The sequence below is a fragment of the Cyprinodon variegatus genome, unplaced genomic scaffold (genome assembly GCF_000732505.1).
Source record: "Cyprinodon variegatus isolate N-32 unplaced genomic scaffold, C_variegatus-1.0 Scaffold859, whole genome shotgun sequence".
Taxonomy (NCBI): domain Eukaryota; kingdom Metazoa; phylum Chordata; class Actinopteri; order Cyprinodontiformes; family Cyprinodontidae; genus Cyprinodon; species Cyprinodon variegatus.
In genome coordinates, this window is record NW_015151312.1 from 314,600 (window position 1) to 331,919 (window position 17,320).

At 39.6% G+C, this 17,320-nt stretch overlaps 1 protein-coding gene across 1 annotated transcript in view; it reads left to right on the plus strand.

Moving 5' to 3' along the window:
• Nucleotides 1-17,320, plus strand: part of LOC107099316 (zinc finger protein 423-like) — a 45,439-nt gene that overhangs the window by 17,228 nt on the left and 10,891 nt on the right. The window contains exon 2 of the mRNA XM_015397373.1: nt 6,091-6,153. Coding sequence (XP_015252859.1) covers nt 6,091-6,153 — 63 coding nt within the window. The remainder of the gene's footprint in view (nt 1-6,090; nt 6,154-17,320) is intronic.

The window sequence follows — 17,320 nt, forward strand, 5'->3', positions numbered from 1 at the left end:
TTTGATGTCAGTCAGTTTTCCCTGTCTTTGTTATTGTTGAGCTCACGTCTTAACAACCCATACAACTATGTTTTCTATAGCTTTGTTTCATAACAGGGAACAGTATTTTGTATGTACTCTGGTTGTCTTTGTCTGATTGAAATGGGATTGACAGGTAGAAGCATTACAGTGTGACAAACAGAAGCAAAGGCAAAAGAAATGTGTTACGGGTAGATATATTATCGCAGCACTGTATGCTCTACGATTGGGGGTCTGGCAGACTGTAAAGTTGACAACTAAATCAACTTTGCTGTAGCAGCTGGAGACAGAATCAGATAGCAAAATCATTTTGGGTCAAATCAGAGGAAAAGGGAAGAGACTTATGATAACAGAGGCAGAGGAAAGGGAAAAGATAGCGAGGGCGACGGAGCTTGTCCGCCAGGCTTTGTGAGCTTGTTTTTCTTCCTCTCTGCCATCCATCCAAGCCCGCTGCTAACACTGTCCCCCAACACATGCACGCTGTCACAGACAAAAGCAGACATGCACGAACACTCACTGAGTCCCAAACCTCTGAGTGGCCTGGTGTTTCTGGCCCGTGACACAGTACTGGGGATTTTTTTTGTTTTTTAAGGCTGTTTTGTGAAGAGTGCAGGCAGGCAGAGAGAGCAGTTTTACTGCTGATAAAAGTATTTGGTTAATCAGCTTCTGTCCCCATCCCCTGACTTGATCTGTTTGTGTATGTGTGTGTTTGACACAGGCCATTGAAGTTTAGGATGTTGGTGTTGGGATTGAGGGGGAGATGGTCCCTTAGGGCTGGCTGGGGATGGAGATTGGCATCAACTCCAGGCCAGTAGCGTCACAAAGTCGGTCCTGAGGGATGGGAGGGCCAGCCAATGAGAGAGTCCTTCTAGATCCAAGAGGGAATGCTGGTTTTAGTGGAAGATGGGGCTGAGGTGGGTTTTAGAGGGGACACGGGGAAAAGAGAGGGAGGTGGCACGTAGAAAAGGGGGGGGACGGACAGATAAAGAGGGAGAGTGTGTCAGATGACAATTACCCTCTTGACTTGCATCCAACACGGGTTGTCAATCAGTTCGGCCCTGCGGGAGGAGAAGCCGTCTATCATTGGCTACTCCGACCCACATCCCGCCTCTTTGGGCTGCATGGCCGTTGTAAGATTGGCCACGGTGACCCGCTCGTCAAATAGATCTGGGAATAACTGGAACCTTGGGTTGCTTTGGGAATATATGGCCCTGATACTGTGCGTGGAGGCTGTTTAGACGGAAAAAAGACAAAGGATTTATTTTAGCCACGCTTTCCTTTCACTGGACTCTTAAAGGTGAAACAAAGATTGGTACAAGCTGTTTTATGGTAGATAAAAGAAAAGTAGGAAATAATCACTGAATCTCTGAGGCTGAGGGGGGAATAAAAGTCGGAGCAGTCAAAAGATGGAGGCAGAAAGACAAAAAAAAAAAGGGAAGTGCATGGCAGAGTAAAGAGCAAAAATGGGTTAAAAACACTGAAGGAGAATAGAGAGAGGGCTGCTTTGCTTTGCTGGAGCGTGAGCAGATAATTAATGACAACAACTGTGTAAATATTTGTACATGGGAACATGGTGATGATGATACAGAGGCACGCTGTAGCGGTTCGCTGCCATCAGATCGCCTGTGATGAACGAGGAAAGGAAAAAACAGCCATCATGAACCAGAGTTTATGGCAAACAACAAGCCCTGTTATTTTAGATTCCCATTAAGCTCACCTGTTCAGGTGTTAACATAAATAGCCAGTCATCCAATCATATTGCTGAAATACGATGAATGTAGCGGCAGAAGGAGGATTTAAGTGACTGAACAAGGCATGGTTCTTATTGGTTTACTTATTGGGGAGAAAGACGATTCAAACCAGAACTAGCAAATTTTACCTAATAGAGTGACCAGAATGTGCAGACTGGATATTTCAAATGTCTTAAGTTGGTTCAGGACTAAGGTTGAATGAGTGAAAACAGGTTTCTGTTTAATGGGCTACGTTAACCTCATTTATTGGTTCAGATGTTTGAAATGCAGCATATTCTCACACTAAAAGGTTTAAGATATTAAACCTTGTATTTGACTGCATTTTATGGTTGAGGTGAAAAAGGAAGGTGCCACAAATTACCGGAAATCCTGCTTTTGACCCTTTATACATCCCACTATTCGCTCTCTTATAACCTATCACATGGAGCATACAGGGATGGGGGATCCTTGAACAACCTCTCTAGAGCAGGAGCACCCAAGTTCATTCTACAAGCGCTTCTATCTCACAACTGAAGAAAGCACTGTAAACTGCTCGTCTAGAAGCTGCATGATTCTCTAGAACTTGATTTGGACACTCCTGCTCTAGGTCATCCAGAGTCTCAGACCTTCTCCAACTCCTTCTTCTCTTCAGTTCCAGAGCTTTTCTATAGCATCTAGTTAGGAGTACTGAGATGGTCATAGAAGAAGGTTTGTTTTGTATATTGTAAACAATGGTCCACCATATTTTTTGATTCAAATGTCCTGGTACGGTAATCCTTAAAATAGAAGCCTTGCATCCCAGATCCTCATCTGAACCTGATGGTTGGTTTCACACAAGACCCACCTGCTTTGTTTTTTTTTGGCCAAGAGGCTTCAGAACTGTTGTGGTCACCTGAAATTCAGAGACTGAGTCATATCTAAAACCAAAACAGCTGGAAGTCGTGTTTTTGTTGGGTTTTGAATCCTCTGGCTTCAGAGTTTTGCTGAGGCCGCTCGGATTTAAATGGAGACTCCCGTCTGCTTCTGACCAGCAGACCCTTGGTTTGGTAAATTCTCATTTGCATCCCATGTTCGATTTGCATGTAAATGTGGGTTTTGTCGCTGTGGACAACCTGGTGTAATTGTGTGCTTAATGAATCATAGCATCTCATTACAACAAAGACGGGAGTGTTCTGTTGTTTAGTATTTCAGCTGCTGTACTGCAGAGGTTACTGCTGGAGCGTATTCCCTTGCTTGTGTGTTGCATGTTTCTGATTAGGGTTTACTCCAGTAGAAAGTAGCCATGTTTAACCTACAGCATACTTAGGATGTGTGGATAGTGTATTATTATGACTACAAAAACTTTTTTTAAAATCTTTTCATGAGTGAAACTGGGCCATTTCTTTTGATTTAGTAAAATTAAAGCACCCCACTTCCCAGAGATAAACAATAAGATCAGATATGGTTTATATGAATATTAATTGGGAAATAAGTGCCTATTTAATAGGTGAAATTGTGCCATTTTTCTCAAATAACTGCATAGTTGCAGCAGCAAACCTTCAGGAAGATTTATGCATCCAGTGATCCATCAGCAGGTCTATCTGCTCACCTGTTTGTTGGTCCTGATTTGCTCTTTAACTGCGATGTTGCATCTAAACAACGATGTAATGATATGCACATCAGGCAGGGAGCCTCTTCCAACGTATTTCACTGATTTAATGAAACAAGGTCCATTTTCTGCCTTCTGTGTAAATCAATATCCTGAGTAGCTCTTTAATTGAGTGATGGTATATTTTCTGCTGGAAATCTTTTCCCAAAACACCAAAGATTCCCTGAATTTTTATTTTGCTTCACATTCCTCCTGAGTAGCTGCTTCCGCTTTCAACTGACAGGTTTCCAGGAAAGGCATTAATAGACCTGTTTTTCCAGGTGTTCAATAGGAAATGAAAAGAGAAAAAAAAAGTATTAATGTGTTACTTTTGGTGCAGTTCAGAGTTACTGAGGTGTTGTTTTGCTGTTAATTGTTGTTTTGTGTCGGTTTGAAAAATTCCAAACAGTCTAATAAAGGAAGGTGGATTTCTGTGTCTAAGTGTAAAGGAATTAATTGGATGCTGTGATTCCCCTTTTTTTTTTACCTCCTAAACTCATCCTTCCTCTTATATGTTAATGATCAAATGCAGATTTCTGCTTATTTTTACTCCTTCCCATAGTTGCACATGTGCTGCATAAACTCTCACGGTTCACAGTAACGCCGTGTGCGAGTCTTTAGGGAGGACGCAGATAGTCTAAATAAAGCTGTGTGTGTGCTCAGCTAATGAAACACACGGTATTCCCTACAGCCTCATCAGGAAAATGGATTTTATCAGATCTAAACTTACTCTTATACCTTCCTAAGTTTCTTTTTAATCCTCATGTCAGAGGTTTGTGGCTTTTTTTTTTTTTTGCTCTGGTCTTTGCAAAGCTTCAACCTGCTCAGACCGATTAAGACAAGTCCTCATGTTAGAGCAATTAGCAGTTGGACCTCCTAGTGCAGGTTCTGCAATGAGCCTGATATTTAAGTTATTTTTATTTAAAAAAAAGCCCCCAATCTAGATAGCATGATGCCATGTTACCCCAAATTGCATTTAAATAGATTTTTACTGTTAGGTTTAGGCCTACTGCCAAAAAAAAAAAAAAAGTTGCACACAAATAGAAAAATCACAGTAATGTCTCAGAAACAGTATAGACACTGTTATACATTATTCATCAGGTTTACATTTGATCAGGTCACTGATAAGTGCACAGCAACAGCTTCTTATAAGACAATGCATTAAGGCCTACAATTATGGCTGTAAATAAATTGGACATTATGGAGATTTGTGAACTCAGGTGAAGTTAAAAGTTTTCTTTTTTTTTTCTTTGTTTTCTGTTCTAAGCAACAGTCTGATTAATGTTTGTTACATTAAGCTGTTGAATTAAAACCATCATCTGTTTGAATGTGGAGTAAATATTGGACAGGATTGACTGAAATGGATATCAGACTGCAGCGATCCTCATCAGTCACAATGAAAGGCTTGAAGGGTGGATCTGTACTGACAGCAGCAACCAGTAAGACATTGTTACCCTGAATACCATTCAAAAATCGCTCTATTGTTAAAACCTGCAACAGATCCTGAAGTTAATTTATTTATTCAGGAAACTACAGGTACTGATTTAATAAATTCATATATTAATAGTATATATACTGTACTTTATATAAATAAAGTTGGTGAGCAAATGAGTGTAACTCCTGCTCTTGTGTTTATCTTTACAAAGGAACACTCTGCTGATTTATAACTTCTTGTTTTGATCTGAGTTCTTGGCTCAAGTCTAACGAGAGGGTGGCGGCGGTGAGGAGGGAGGTGCTGAGGAGATGGAGGGTGGAGGTCAGTGGTGGGAGTTGGATGAGAGCAAAGGGATTTGCAGGGATCAGGAGCGACCGTGCGTAAGGGAGAGGTGCAGCGTTGCGTGCCGGGGAAGGGGAGAGGAGGAAATCCCATTGTGTGCTGACTCCGGCCGTTTCCTGTTTGTGTGCCAGCTGTGCTTTCCTCCTTCCTGCTGTACCCAGGAAGTTGGTGTCACATTCCTGCTGCGATCGGTTCAGCGTGTGAATGTGTCGAAGAGATGCCAGGTCATCAGAGGTGTCTGTCTGTTTGATATAACCTGACATAGTTTGTTGTTATCCCGCTGGTCTCTTTACTCACTACTAATGGGACAGATTTCAGTACCTTTAAATGCAACTTATCCAAATTTCATTAATAAACACTTAAAGATCACATGTACCAAATCATTTTGGCTCATAACTATTTTTCCAAACTTTGCTAACATTTTCTTTGAGAGCGTTGAAGCTGCCATCTTTTTCTCAAGGTGAAACCAGGAAGCCAACCGCTCAGATTTAGTGGTCTTACTTGATGTAATTGAAAATATTTCTTTAGTATATTTAAAGCCCTATAATGCATCACTTGTTTATATGGTCCCTGTTTTGACGGACATGCTGAATATGAATATGTACTGGAATAAAAGCAGCTTAAAGTTCTTCAGAAATACCAACCGCTGTTCATGAGGGTTTTGGTTACTGCATAAAGCCACCATAGCTGAGTCAGTCTGCTTAAAGTTTGAATCAAAATATGAAAATCAAGAAAATCGGACTTACAACTTGCAAAAATGCACAGATCTAGTAAAATGGTTTTCTGTGTTGTTGTTTTTTAATTATCCTTTAAATGCAGTTGAAAGCGCATTTTGTTCATCTGGTTGTTTTTAATAACACAAATTATGGTGATACTGTTTGATCCATGCAATTCATAAAGTTAATTTCTTCTCTGTGTCCCTTCTGTTTTCTTCTTAGCAGTGGAAGAAGGAGAACCCTCAGAGGGAGGAGGGACTTGGGATGAATCCGCCGTCCAGACAGGTTAGTCCTTCATCACATGGAAACATTTGACTGAACTTACCGAGAACCATTTCTGATCTACACCAGGAGATGAGCGCTGAAGATCCGACAGTCCTTGTGATTTATAATGGTTTTCTGGCTAAGATTCAGTAGACAAACCATGAGGGATAAAGGGATTGGTTGAAGTTTACGGTAAAGGGAAAGGATGTAGAGGAGAAAAGAACAGAGATGATGAAGATAAAATGTTTTCTGGATTTGGACTGAATGGAAGGAGATGATGGAGGGAGGGTGAAGGAGGGATCTGTCTCCTCTGTGGTCTGAATATCTTGGGATGAAAAGGGAGAGATGGATGAGCTTTGCCTTTTCCTGTTTTTTAGATTTGTTTTCTACTTGTTTGTTTCTGTTTTCCTCTCAGTCCCTGATCTTTTCCCCCTGTTTTCCCCTGCATTAAAATTTAAAATTGCAAAGAAATTTGGACATTTTCTACACATCTGCTTCCTTAAATAATATCTTCAATTACATCAAAAAAGTGCAAATTGGAACTCCTGTTATGGAGCTTTTACTGATTTATTTTATTTCATTTTCCTATCTGGCGGGTAAAGTCTCAGTTGGTACGGTAATAATTATGTTAATCACCATTTTAAATGAGTAAAGGACAAGAATATTTTTATACAGGAGTGACTAAAACCTACGTTAAGCTGGACAAAGAAAGGGTTCTGTTCTGATGAAACCAAACTAGAAACAAATTAAACACTACACTGGTAAAATGATTTAGAAATAAGTAAAAATTTCTTAAATTATTCGTATTTACCCTTAATTTGAGTAGGTAAATGACATAATTTGCCAATGGAATTAGTATTTTTATCCTTAAAATAAGATAATTAGATGATATGCACTTGAAATAAGACAATGCGATTGTGTTTCCTTATTTTAAGTGTTCCATTGGCAAAATGTCTCTTTTACCTCCTGAATCCAAGAACAAATGCACTTATTTTAAGAAAAAAGGACTTATCTAGATTACGTTTTTTTTCTAGTGTAAAATAATTATATCACTATAGTGAAACACAGTGGTGGCAGAATCATGTTATGGGTGTTTTTTTTCTGTCACAATGAATAAAGGGTTAAATACATTCATATATATCTCTCTTCGTTTTGGCCCCAAACCTTCAGGTTTCTGTTAGAAAGCTAAAGGTGAGTCTGATGGAGGATCTCTGGGCTCCTCTGAAGATGTTTGTGGAGCAGAGCTGTCTGACTATCTGAGAACTTTAAAAAGTAGAGGGACTAAATGTCGCTAAGTTCAGATGCAGGACGCTGATAGACTCCTACTGAAGAGGACGATGCTATACACACCCTGGAACTTCAAACTGTCTTGAACTGTATTGTTAACAATGCAGAGCAGCTTCTACAGGTGTTTTATTTGTCCTCAGTCCTACAGTGAAGGCTTTCAGAGGTCTGAGTTTAGATGTCCGGCTTACAAACAGGGTGTTCTCAATGGCTGTTGGCACAATCACCCCAATGTTAGGTGAATGTATGCTCGTTTTTATTTTATTTTTTTAAGTGGTTTCAACACACGTTTTCCTAAACTTGGCAGAAAAAGAACAGTAAGGTGTTTTTTCTGCTCTAGTGAGTTTCTCCTGCTCTGGTTTTCAACCTATTAGGGAGCGGCGAAGCACTTCCTCTGACTGGATCCCTGCAGGGAGAGGAGATAGTGCTGAATGTGGTAAATATCCAGTTAGCTCCCTCTCAGTCTCTCCTGGCCCTGTCTTTCGTTCAGCTCTACAGGGGTTGAAAGGAAACGAAAGGAATCACTGCTGGGGTGTCCATGACGTGCCAAACCCTCCCTTTCCCAGCCTCCTCTGAACCTGTGCTCAGGCTCCTCCCGGGCCCACCGTGCTGCCTGAAGTCTGCTGCAGTGTGTGTGTTTTCAGCAGGGTGCTGACTTTGGTCCTGAGTGGTTCAGTAGAAATGCTGTGTGTGTCAGTTCCTGCAGGAAGCTGGGGTCCCATGACACACACACGCTTGCACACAAACAGACAGACACCTAACTGAGTGTTCCTCCAGTGAAAACATTCTGTCCCATATTCCCTTACTCAGCCACACTTTCAGTTTTACCGCCTGTTTTGGATCCCAGCAGCTTTCTGCATCAGATTTTCACCACTTCTCTCTACATTTCTCCATACTCGCTGCTGTCGCTCCTCCGCAGGCCTAACTTTTTACTTTCCTTCATTTGCTTGTTAACTCCTACTTCTGCACACATAGTAAGAGTGCAAATTACGTCTTATTCCCCAGATTCAAAACGACGACTCCTTTGCTCTCAGGGATTCAGGAATGAGGATGTAACCTATCAAAAACTCCTTCTCATTATACTACCAGTTTCAGAAACTTCCACCCATCCTTTTTCTTTTTTGCTACACTTTTTTTCTGCCTTACCGTTTTTCTTTCTCTGGAAAATGTGTGTTGGGTTTGGAAAGGCCCACAGGAGAGATGCCGAGGGGAGGTGGGAGGAAAGCCTGGAGGGAACTGCTACAAGCCAACTTATTCTCCTCTCTTCTCCTTTTTTTCCTTGGCCTTTCTGTCCCACATAACTTCCCTAAAACTAAAAGTACAGTAACATCCTCCTCCCTTATCTCCCTCTGCCCTGTCAGACCATCAAATGTACAGAAAACATCTTATTTCCTTGTTTTTCCTTCTCATCTCACATCTTTCTGCCTGAGCAAAAAAAGTGAGAAGAGAAGAAGAAAGGCACACCAGACAACATCATCCCTCCTCTCATTTGAACAGCGCCTCTCTCCATCTGCTGCAGACTATACTCACTTACCCGTTCTGTGTGCTCATGCTGACACTTAAACAGTCTGTGAGTCATCGTGGAAAAGGTTTGTCGAGTCCCCAGGCTGAAAGCGAGAAGCCGAGACCAACCAGATTATTGTTATTCGCCGTGTGGTGTCACACACTCCAGTGGAGTACCGAGAATCAGCCTCCCGCACCTATCGTATGACAGATCTCTGGCTATTTTAGAGCTGCAGCTATCCAATAGTCTAGTAATCCAACACACCATTGATTATTTTCAACACACTGACAGATGATGTTTGTCTCTTTTTGAGTGAGGATTTCTTCATCATAGCGCTTCTTTTTGTTGTTGGAAAGTCTGGTAACTTCTCTTTATATTGACCATTTGTAGCGAAAATGCAACTGGTTGCATAATCCCATTTTGATTTTCCTGTGGATTTGTTTTTGATCATATTATTGTTACAAAAACTACTCAACCAAAAAAAGAATTTACTTTCTCTGTCAAGTATTTATCTAAAAACTTTGCTTTTTTGCTTCCTTCTAGAATATTTGACGACTGCTTTGGAAAAATTGTCGCATTGATTCAAAATGGTTGAAGCCTTGAGTCAGATTCATTTTTTCCAACACATGTGGTTTGATCTTTGCTAAGGTAATTCCAAAGCTTAGTCTTTGATTCCTTATACCTGTGGATTTAGGGTGAAATTAAAGAATTTGGAGGTATTGCTCCTTTATTACGGCCTACTTCTTTGTTCAACGCACAGTCACCACAGTATTATACTGCCACCGCCTGTAACCTGTTATGTTTAGGCACCTATGAGCAAAGCTTCTGTCACTTTGGCCCAAAAGCTCAATCTTTATATAATTGTAGGGTAAAACTTTGTCACAGAGGCCAGCTGTCCTGAATGACTATTCACAATTTACAACTTAAAACTTTGTCCTGTCCTGTTGAAAGACCTTATAACCTTCCTTACCCTTTGTATCAACCTTCTAGTCCACCGTCTGCTGGAGATACCCCACCTAGGACCATGTATAAGATTAGATGTGTAGAAAAATGATGGATAATTTGATTTATAAGTAAGAAAACAGGGTTTGCAGGTCAAGCCTCTGCTTAATTGCGACGTCCCTATGATGGCCGATTCTGAGAAAAACTGGACTCTGTCCTCTTTCCCTCCTTCCTTCTGCTGCTTCCTCTCCCCATCGTCCTCTTCCTCCATCGCTCTCTCACTGCTCCCCTCTGGAGCTCCATAATGTAGTTTTAATTTCCCCAAGGCTGCCACAGGAAAACAGTTCCTGTGTCTCTGTGTGTGTGTGTGTGACTGAGCTCCTATTGTCTGCTGGTGTCTGTGCTTTTGTGTATTTTTTTTTGTCCACTTTATACCATTTAAATACATTCTTCATCTGAATTTTCAGGAGTTTATTGCAATCAAAAATACGAAAGTTGGGCAGCTGTCAGATTTTTCAGGTTTTTTTTTTTTGCTGATCTTTAGGAGTTCGCCTTACATCTGCATTTATTTAAACCTGCTTTTCTATATATAGTGTTCAATTCGTATGTTTGTGTGTCGCATCCACTTCCTTCCATGACGTTATTGGCTCTTTCATCATCCTTTTTCCAGACATTGGTGTTGGGTGCTAAACCTCCCAGAGCACATCACGTCCCAGAGGAGTGTGTGTGTGTGTTTAGCTGCATGCATGTATCTCAGCAGCTCTTTTTCTCCTGAGGATGGGAGGCCTTGCATTGTGGAAACAGACCCATGCAGGCTGTAGGAGCCTGACTCCTCCACGGAGGAGATATTAGCTCCTCTTTGCACCCACCCAGCAAACACATGCACACACATTTGAGCAGTGACACAGAGGAGGCAGAAGGTACCACGGGGGGGTGGTAGTGGTGGGGGAGGTTCTCCTGGGACCCACAGAGCATGCCTGTTGTTGTTGTGTCCAGCTGCACCTGTTCAGCCACTGACGCATTTATTTCTGAACCCAGAACCAAACGGGTTCACCTTTCTTTTTTATTTCTTTTTTTATTAACCCTCTCAGCATTTCATTTATCTGATTGTTGAAATTTACATTACAACAGCAGGAAGAGAGAGAATAATAATGAATATAAATTTAGTAAAATAGCAATAAAGGTTCTAAATTTGAATATAAATCTAAAAAGAAACTTAAAATAACTGAGTTCAGATGATCTTCAAGTTTTCTTTTTATTTCTTTTGTTTGAACCAGATGTGTCTTAAATATTTTATATTAATAATAAATATAAAAATATTAAAATGAACCTGTAAGAGTGATTTCATTTTTTCAAGTTTTTTTCCCCTTACAGATAAGAAGTTTTAAAACAATCTAACTGTAAATATGCCTTTTTGAAATTCAAGCCTTTAGGGTAGTTATTCAATAATTATAAAATAACTTTATAAAAAAGTTTAACTCACGGCACAATTGCCTCATAGCAAAAGGGTTCTGATTTTCTCAGACTTGCTCCCACAGTCCAAAAACCTGCCTATTAAGTCGATTGGACATTTCACATCACCCTTAGAAGTGAGTGTGAGTGTGTGTATTTGTTCGTCTTTAAAAATTATTAATTTAAAATTAGGGTTATCACAGAAAAAAAGAGTCAACTGCACTAAAACCTCAGGGAACACAGAGGAGTGAACTTATTAAAAAAAAAAAGATCAGATTTTGATCGAAACATCCAAAATGATCTGGAAAAAAACAAAAGAGAAACACAGAAATATGTTCAACTTTGCAAATAATTTGAGACTTAGAAGTGCTTAGCTCCATTTCTTGTTATAAGCTACATTCTGTATCAGTCTTTATTTATTTATGTAGCATGAACAAAAATTCCTCAGGGTAACTCATATCTCTGTTAATGGACACAAAACCAACAATGCAGCACTGATGGGTAATTCTACTTAAATGGGAGATAAAAGAAGTTTCCTTTTAAAACACAATTTTTTCATAACTCAGCTGCATACCTTTTTGTCTGGAAGAAGTTTAGAGTAATGGGGGAAAAAAAACCTCTTGGGTGGGTAGAAGGAGAGTAGTGTGTAGATACATCATGGAAGAACGGCGACGCCACTTCCTGGCTGGGATGGTGGTACGTTTGCCGTAACCATCAGCTACCCTGGGAAGGTTTCTTCTGGTCATCCTGGTCGGGGACAATTGACCCGATCTTAATCAGGTTAATCTACCTAAAGGGCCATAGCACTAGGTTGTCTGGTCCATGTGTGTCTGGTAGATCTGGAGAAGGTTTACCCAAGGGTCCCTTAACTCATTTTATTGGGGGCTGTACAGGAGTGTGGACATCTGTGTCTCGGCACAAAGTGGACTCCACCAGGCCTTCCCCCTTTCCTCAGTCATTTTCGTGTTAATGGACAGGATCTCAAGATGTTTTGGAGGTGATGATATTTGCAGATGATGTGGTTGTTTTGCCGTCTTCATCGTCCACTGGAGCCGTTCACCGATAAGGATTTAAGGCCTCTAAATGTGAGGACAAAAATCCTACCCTAAAAAAGGTGAACTGGTCCTTAAGGATCGGGTCTCAGCCTTGTCCCAGGATAGAGAGTTCAAGTATCTTGCCGTCTTCCTCTCATTACTCTGGCATTTTTGGAAAAAAAAAATAAAAATAGTTGATTCTAACCGACTTAAAACAGAAAAGATTTTGTTTGACTGAAGGATAGGTTTCCCTTCATGCATATATGAAAATATCTTGATTTAATCCCTCATGAGGTCATGACGTTGCCTAAAACGGATTACTTTATTTGTCGATCCAATGAAGGAGGGATTTAAAACGGAACCATAGAACAAGAAGCCGTGTTTGAAGCTTTTTTTAATTAGATCATCTTTTGGACGTTAGGTACTCAAATTTTATTAAAGGTGATATTACTGATGCTGTGATTACAGTAAGCTGGTGAATAGATAATGCCTTTTAGATCGGATGTGAAGCTGATGGCCAGGGTGATGTTAGGCGTCTACTTGCTGGTAAAACCAGCTCTGATGTTGAGCAGAATGAAAGCCTTGTGCTGAACCGTTTGGGTATCCAAACATTCTCCTGGAAGCTCGACACACATATTTTCACACGCTTTGATTCCCCCTTTAGTGTGTGGACTGGGATGTGTGTGTTTTATTCATGGTTGGCCGGCAGATCTCCATCTCTGTGAGTTGCAGAGTGCGTCCCAGACAGGCCGCAGTACCTGCTCCTGTCTGCCAAATCAAACACGGCAACCTTTGCAGGATTACAGCATGTTTTATTCCCCTTTAACTCCCCCTCCAGCTCTGCCGTTTTCCTTCTCTGCACTCATATCACCCCGGGGCACTTCAGGAGCGTTTCCCTGAGTTCATTACTTACCGAGGATTCTTCCCACAGGATATATAGGCGCGTATGGCGGTCGCTGACTGTGTGCGTTCGATTTTTCCTGTTTGGCTTTGAGCATTAACTAGCTTAGCTTGCCAACTGCTCACAGCAGAGCGATGAAGTCAGAGTTGTGTTACAAAGTTTGAATCCAGCTCCTCCAGTTTGCTGTTATATCCCGGTTATATCGGCTTACATGGAACAAAGTCTCCATCTCTCTCTGATCTGTGAAGGTTATGGCTTATTATTACTTTGATGACTAATTACCTCTATGAACTTATTTTTAATGTGTTTAATGAGAGAAAACATTCATGCAATCTAATAAACACAGCGATGCTAAGAAAACACACTAGTCTCCACATGTGAGCCTAACGAGCGGTGATTAGTGGGTCTCAGCTAGGCGTGGTTAGGCTGTGTAACATCATTTCTGCACGGTGGACTCTGCTAATTCACTCCTCTTTATCTAATTACCCAGGGTGAACACAGTCAAATGTAACACTGCATGCTAACACACACACAAACACACTCATAAACAGCACCTGCATCCATCTTTTTCTGCAGATTTGCAGAATGACCTCGTTACTCCTGTTATATATTTATTTTTTCATCTCTCAACAAACATTCCTTGTCCTCAGGTTCCAAAGACTGGTGGAGACAGCAGAATAATGCTTATTACCGTTACTCTAGAGACCTCCTGCCACATACTTTATGCTGTTCCACAGTCAGGCCTGTTATTAAGGGGGCCATTTGTCGTTCCACCGGGATGCAGCGGGGTAGTTATGGACTGTCAGTATCTTAACACGGACATGGCTTCCAAATATCTAACTCTTTACTTGAATGTTTTGGTCGCAGTTAGGTGATTGACGTTATCCACATTGTATAAAACTGTAACTGGAGCGTGTAACAAAAGTAATTTCCCTCTGGGATTATTAAAGTATTTCTGATTCCTGATCTGATTTCTGATTTCTGAAATAGTATTATTATTTTTGGCCACCAACACATGCAGAAGTGTTGTTTTGCAGGCCCCAAAACAAAATGTTCACCACCGACTAAAGAATCTGTCTGCAAAACTGTATGTTTGCAGAGTTTTGTGTTTGCAGCATGATTGCGTGTTGCTTCTCTTCAAGAATTATTCCTTTGCAGCATTTTTACTTTGCATGCGTAACGTGTGTTTATACAAGTCTTATTTTTGTGCTCAGAAGCCTAAGTCTGTATTAAATCTAATATTTTCTGCTAATTTATGTATTTGAGTCGTGTTTGCACTCCTCTATCACCGTATTTCTACCCTACAGTATGTGTATCAGTATATGGTTCTATTTTCTTTTTTTCTGGAAAACACAAGATTACCCACTGAGGGACAATTAAAGGTTTATTCTATTCAAACAACAATTAATGAATCAACCCAATACACACAAAAGAGACCAGTTAACATCAACCACACCAAACACCAAATTCACCTGAACATAAATAGAAACAAAACCCTCCATCAAATCAACCTGTCGGTATATACAGCCAGAGAAATGAATTTGATTCATGTAAAATGTCTGAAAAGGGGTTTGAAAAAGTTAAACTTATTTTTCATACCCCTATTCTATTCTATTCTATTCTATTCTATTCTATTCTATTCTATTCTATTCTATTCTATTCTATTCTATTCTATTCTATTCCACAAATCTTGTCTAATAATTTTTTTGTAATGTGATTACGAATGACAGTAAATTTATCTAAGTCTTGCAGTTTTTTTCTTAGAATCCAGCAACAGATTTGAGACAAAGGTTTTGTGAGACCTCGAAGGCAGCTGATCCCTTTAGGTAGTTTTGGTTTATTGCAATCGTGATCCATCCCAGGTGTGATTCAGCCTCTCATTATTTTGCTTGAATGAAAAGCTGCAAGGTTCTGACTCGGTGACTAGTTTAAAAAAGCTAAATGAATAAGTTGCATCTGTGCAGTTTTGAGAGCTCTTCCTCATATTTTAGGAAGTTAGCTTTTTTGATGAATTTTTGGGTCCCAATATAACCCAACAGGGTGTCTGTTTTTGAGGTTGGAAGCATGTGTTTAGTCCATTTTCTGTGCGTGACTGAGCATGTGCAGTAATTCCTGCTGTAGGAACAGTCTGTGACTCTGAGATAATGGTTTTCAGGAGGGTAAGTGTGTCTGTGAGCTACTAGAGCTATAGCTCACCAACAAGAATGCTAGGGATATTTGCTGGGGACCACTGCCATAACATTCAATCAGTACCCAAACAGGCAGACTCTGCTCTGCTCCCTCAGCCCCGATGGGAGTAATGTCTGCCTTCATTAAGAAGGCCTGCTGCTGCTTTCTGCTGGAAATGGGTTGGGCATGGAGCATCGCACTGAAGATGAAGGAGGGGTGCTGACTTTTGTTCGAAACAAGAGAAAAACAAGAGTGAAAGATCAAAGTTTGTCTCGCCAAAACCCCTAAGCATGCTCTTTAAAAACTAGACTTCCACCATTTTCTGGATGTGAGATTTAAACCTGATTAAGTCATCATAAAAACTAAAACATGCAGAAATAATAAGCTGATAATAAACTATAATGCACATTTACTCTTTAACTTGTTGTAGAATAATGGTGTTGAGATTAAACCTCTTGCTCATTATTCTTGTTATAAAGAGAGAATTTAACATGCTTCATAGAGAACGGGATCCTCCTTCAGGCCAAATCAGTTCATGCAAGTATATACAGCACAACTATGGCTATTTATGTTAGAAATATCATTGAGCCTACAGATGATGGAGAGTGTTATAATCTATACTTAAAAGTAGGGCTGAAACAATCGGATTAACTAATTATTTAAATAATTGCCAGCTAATTTAGTAATTAATCATCAACGGGAGTATATAGACTGCAAAATATGCCTTTAGCTGATAGAGGAACCCATTAAGAGCAGTAATTATACAGAAATTGTGAAAAAGATGATGTACAAAAACTTTGCATTTGCATATAAAAAAATTTTTTTGTCTGACAATATTTTCTATCTACGGAAAAGGATTAGAGCCACTAAAAAAAAAAATAAAAAAGGTAAGTGATTTTCTATTTATTATGCAGTTTAATATGGGAAAAAAGTCAGAATTCTGACTTAATTCTCAGAATTATGACTTTAATCTTAGAATTCTGAGAAAAATGTCAGAATTCTAAATCTCTTTTTTTTTTCTTTCCCATATTAAACTGAAATAAAATAAAAAAAAATCTGTTAACTTTTTTCTTTTTTTTTTTTAGTGGCTCTAATCCTCTTCTCTCTATCCAGAATTCCTCAAGTGAAAAAGATTTGGTTGGACTTGGTTTAATTTAGTAAAAAAAAGTTCTTCAAAGAACCTTTGGTTATCAGATTATCAATTGAAAAACATTGACAGACAGATTAATATGCTTTGCAAAATAGTCATTAGTTGCAGCCCTACAGGATAAAAACTTTAGAAAAAAAAAAAAAAAAAAAAAAGGTTTTGTTGGTCTCTGTTTTGCAATTTAGATGTTTTTATTTGTGTGATGATGCAAAATTCTCCACATTTGTTATTTTTTAGCCAAGAACTGATTATGTATTTAACTATCTAAAGAAAAGCACTGGTCATATCTGGTCACATCAGTCTTAATGACAATTTGTTAGATTTGCAAGCGACATTGATCCCCCCTAGTATTTAAGTTTGCTTCAGAAAAATCCTTAGTTTAAAGTAGATTTTATCCCTTTACTCGTTTACTATGTCATAAAAATAACCCTCATCTTTTTTAACACACAAGATTTTAAGGATTCTGCTTCAAAGTAACTGCAATGAGTCAAAAGATTAATTTTCCTGTTCAAGTCTTACTAAATATTCTCAATTACATTAAGGTGCAGACTTTGACTAGGACATTCTAACATATAACTAAGTTTTATACATAAAATGTTCCAATGTAGCTTTGGTTCCATGTTGGGTTTGTTGTCTGGCTGTAGGGTGAATGTCTGCCTCAGTCTCAGGTTGTTAGGAGCGTCTAAATAGAATAGTAAATAGTCTGTCTTCATAAAGAGCTTCTCCAGCCATTGACCATCAGAAGCTATTTATAT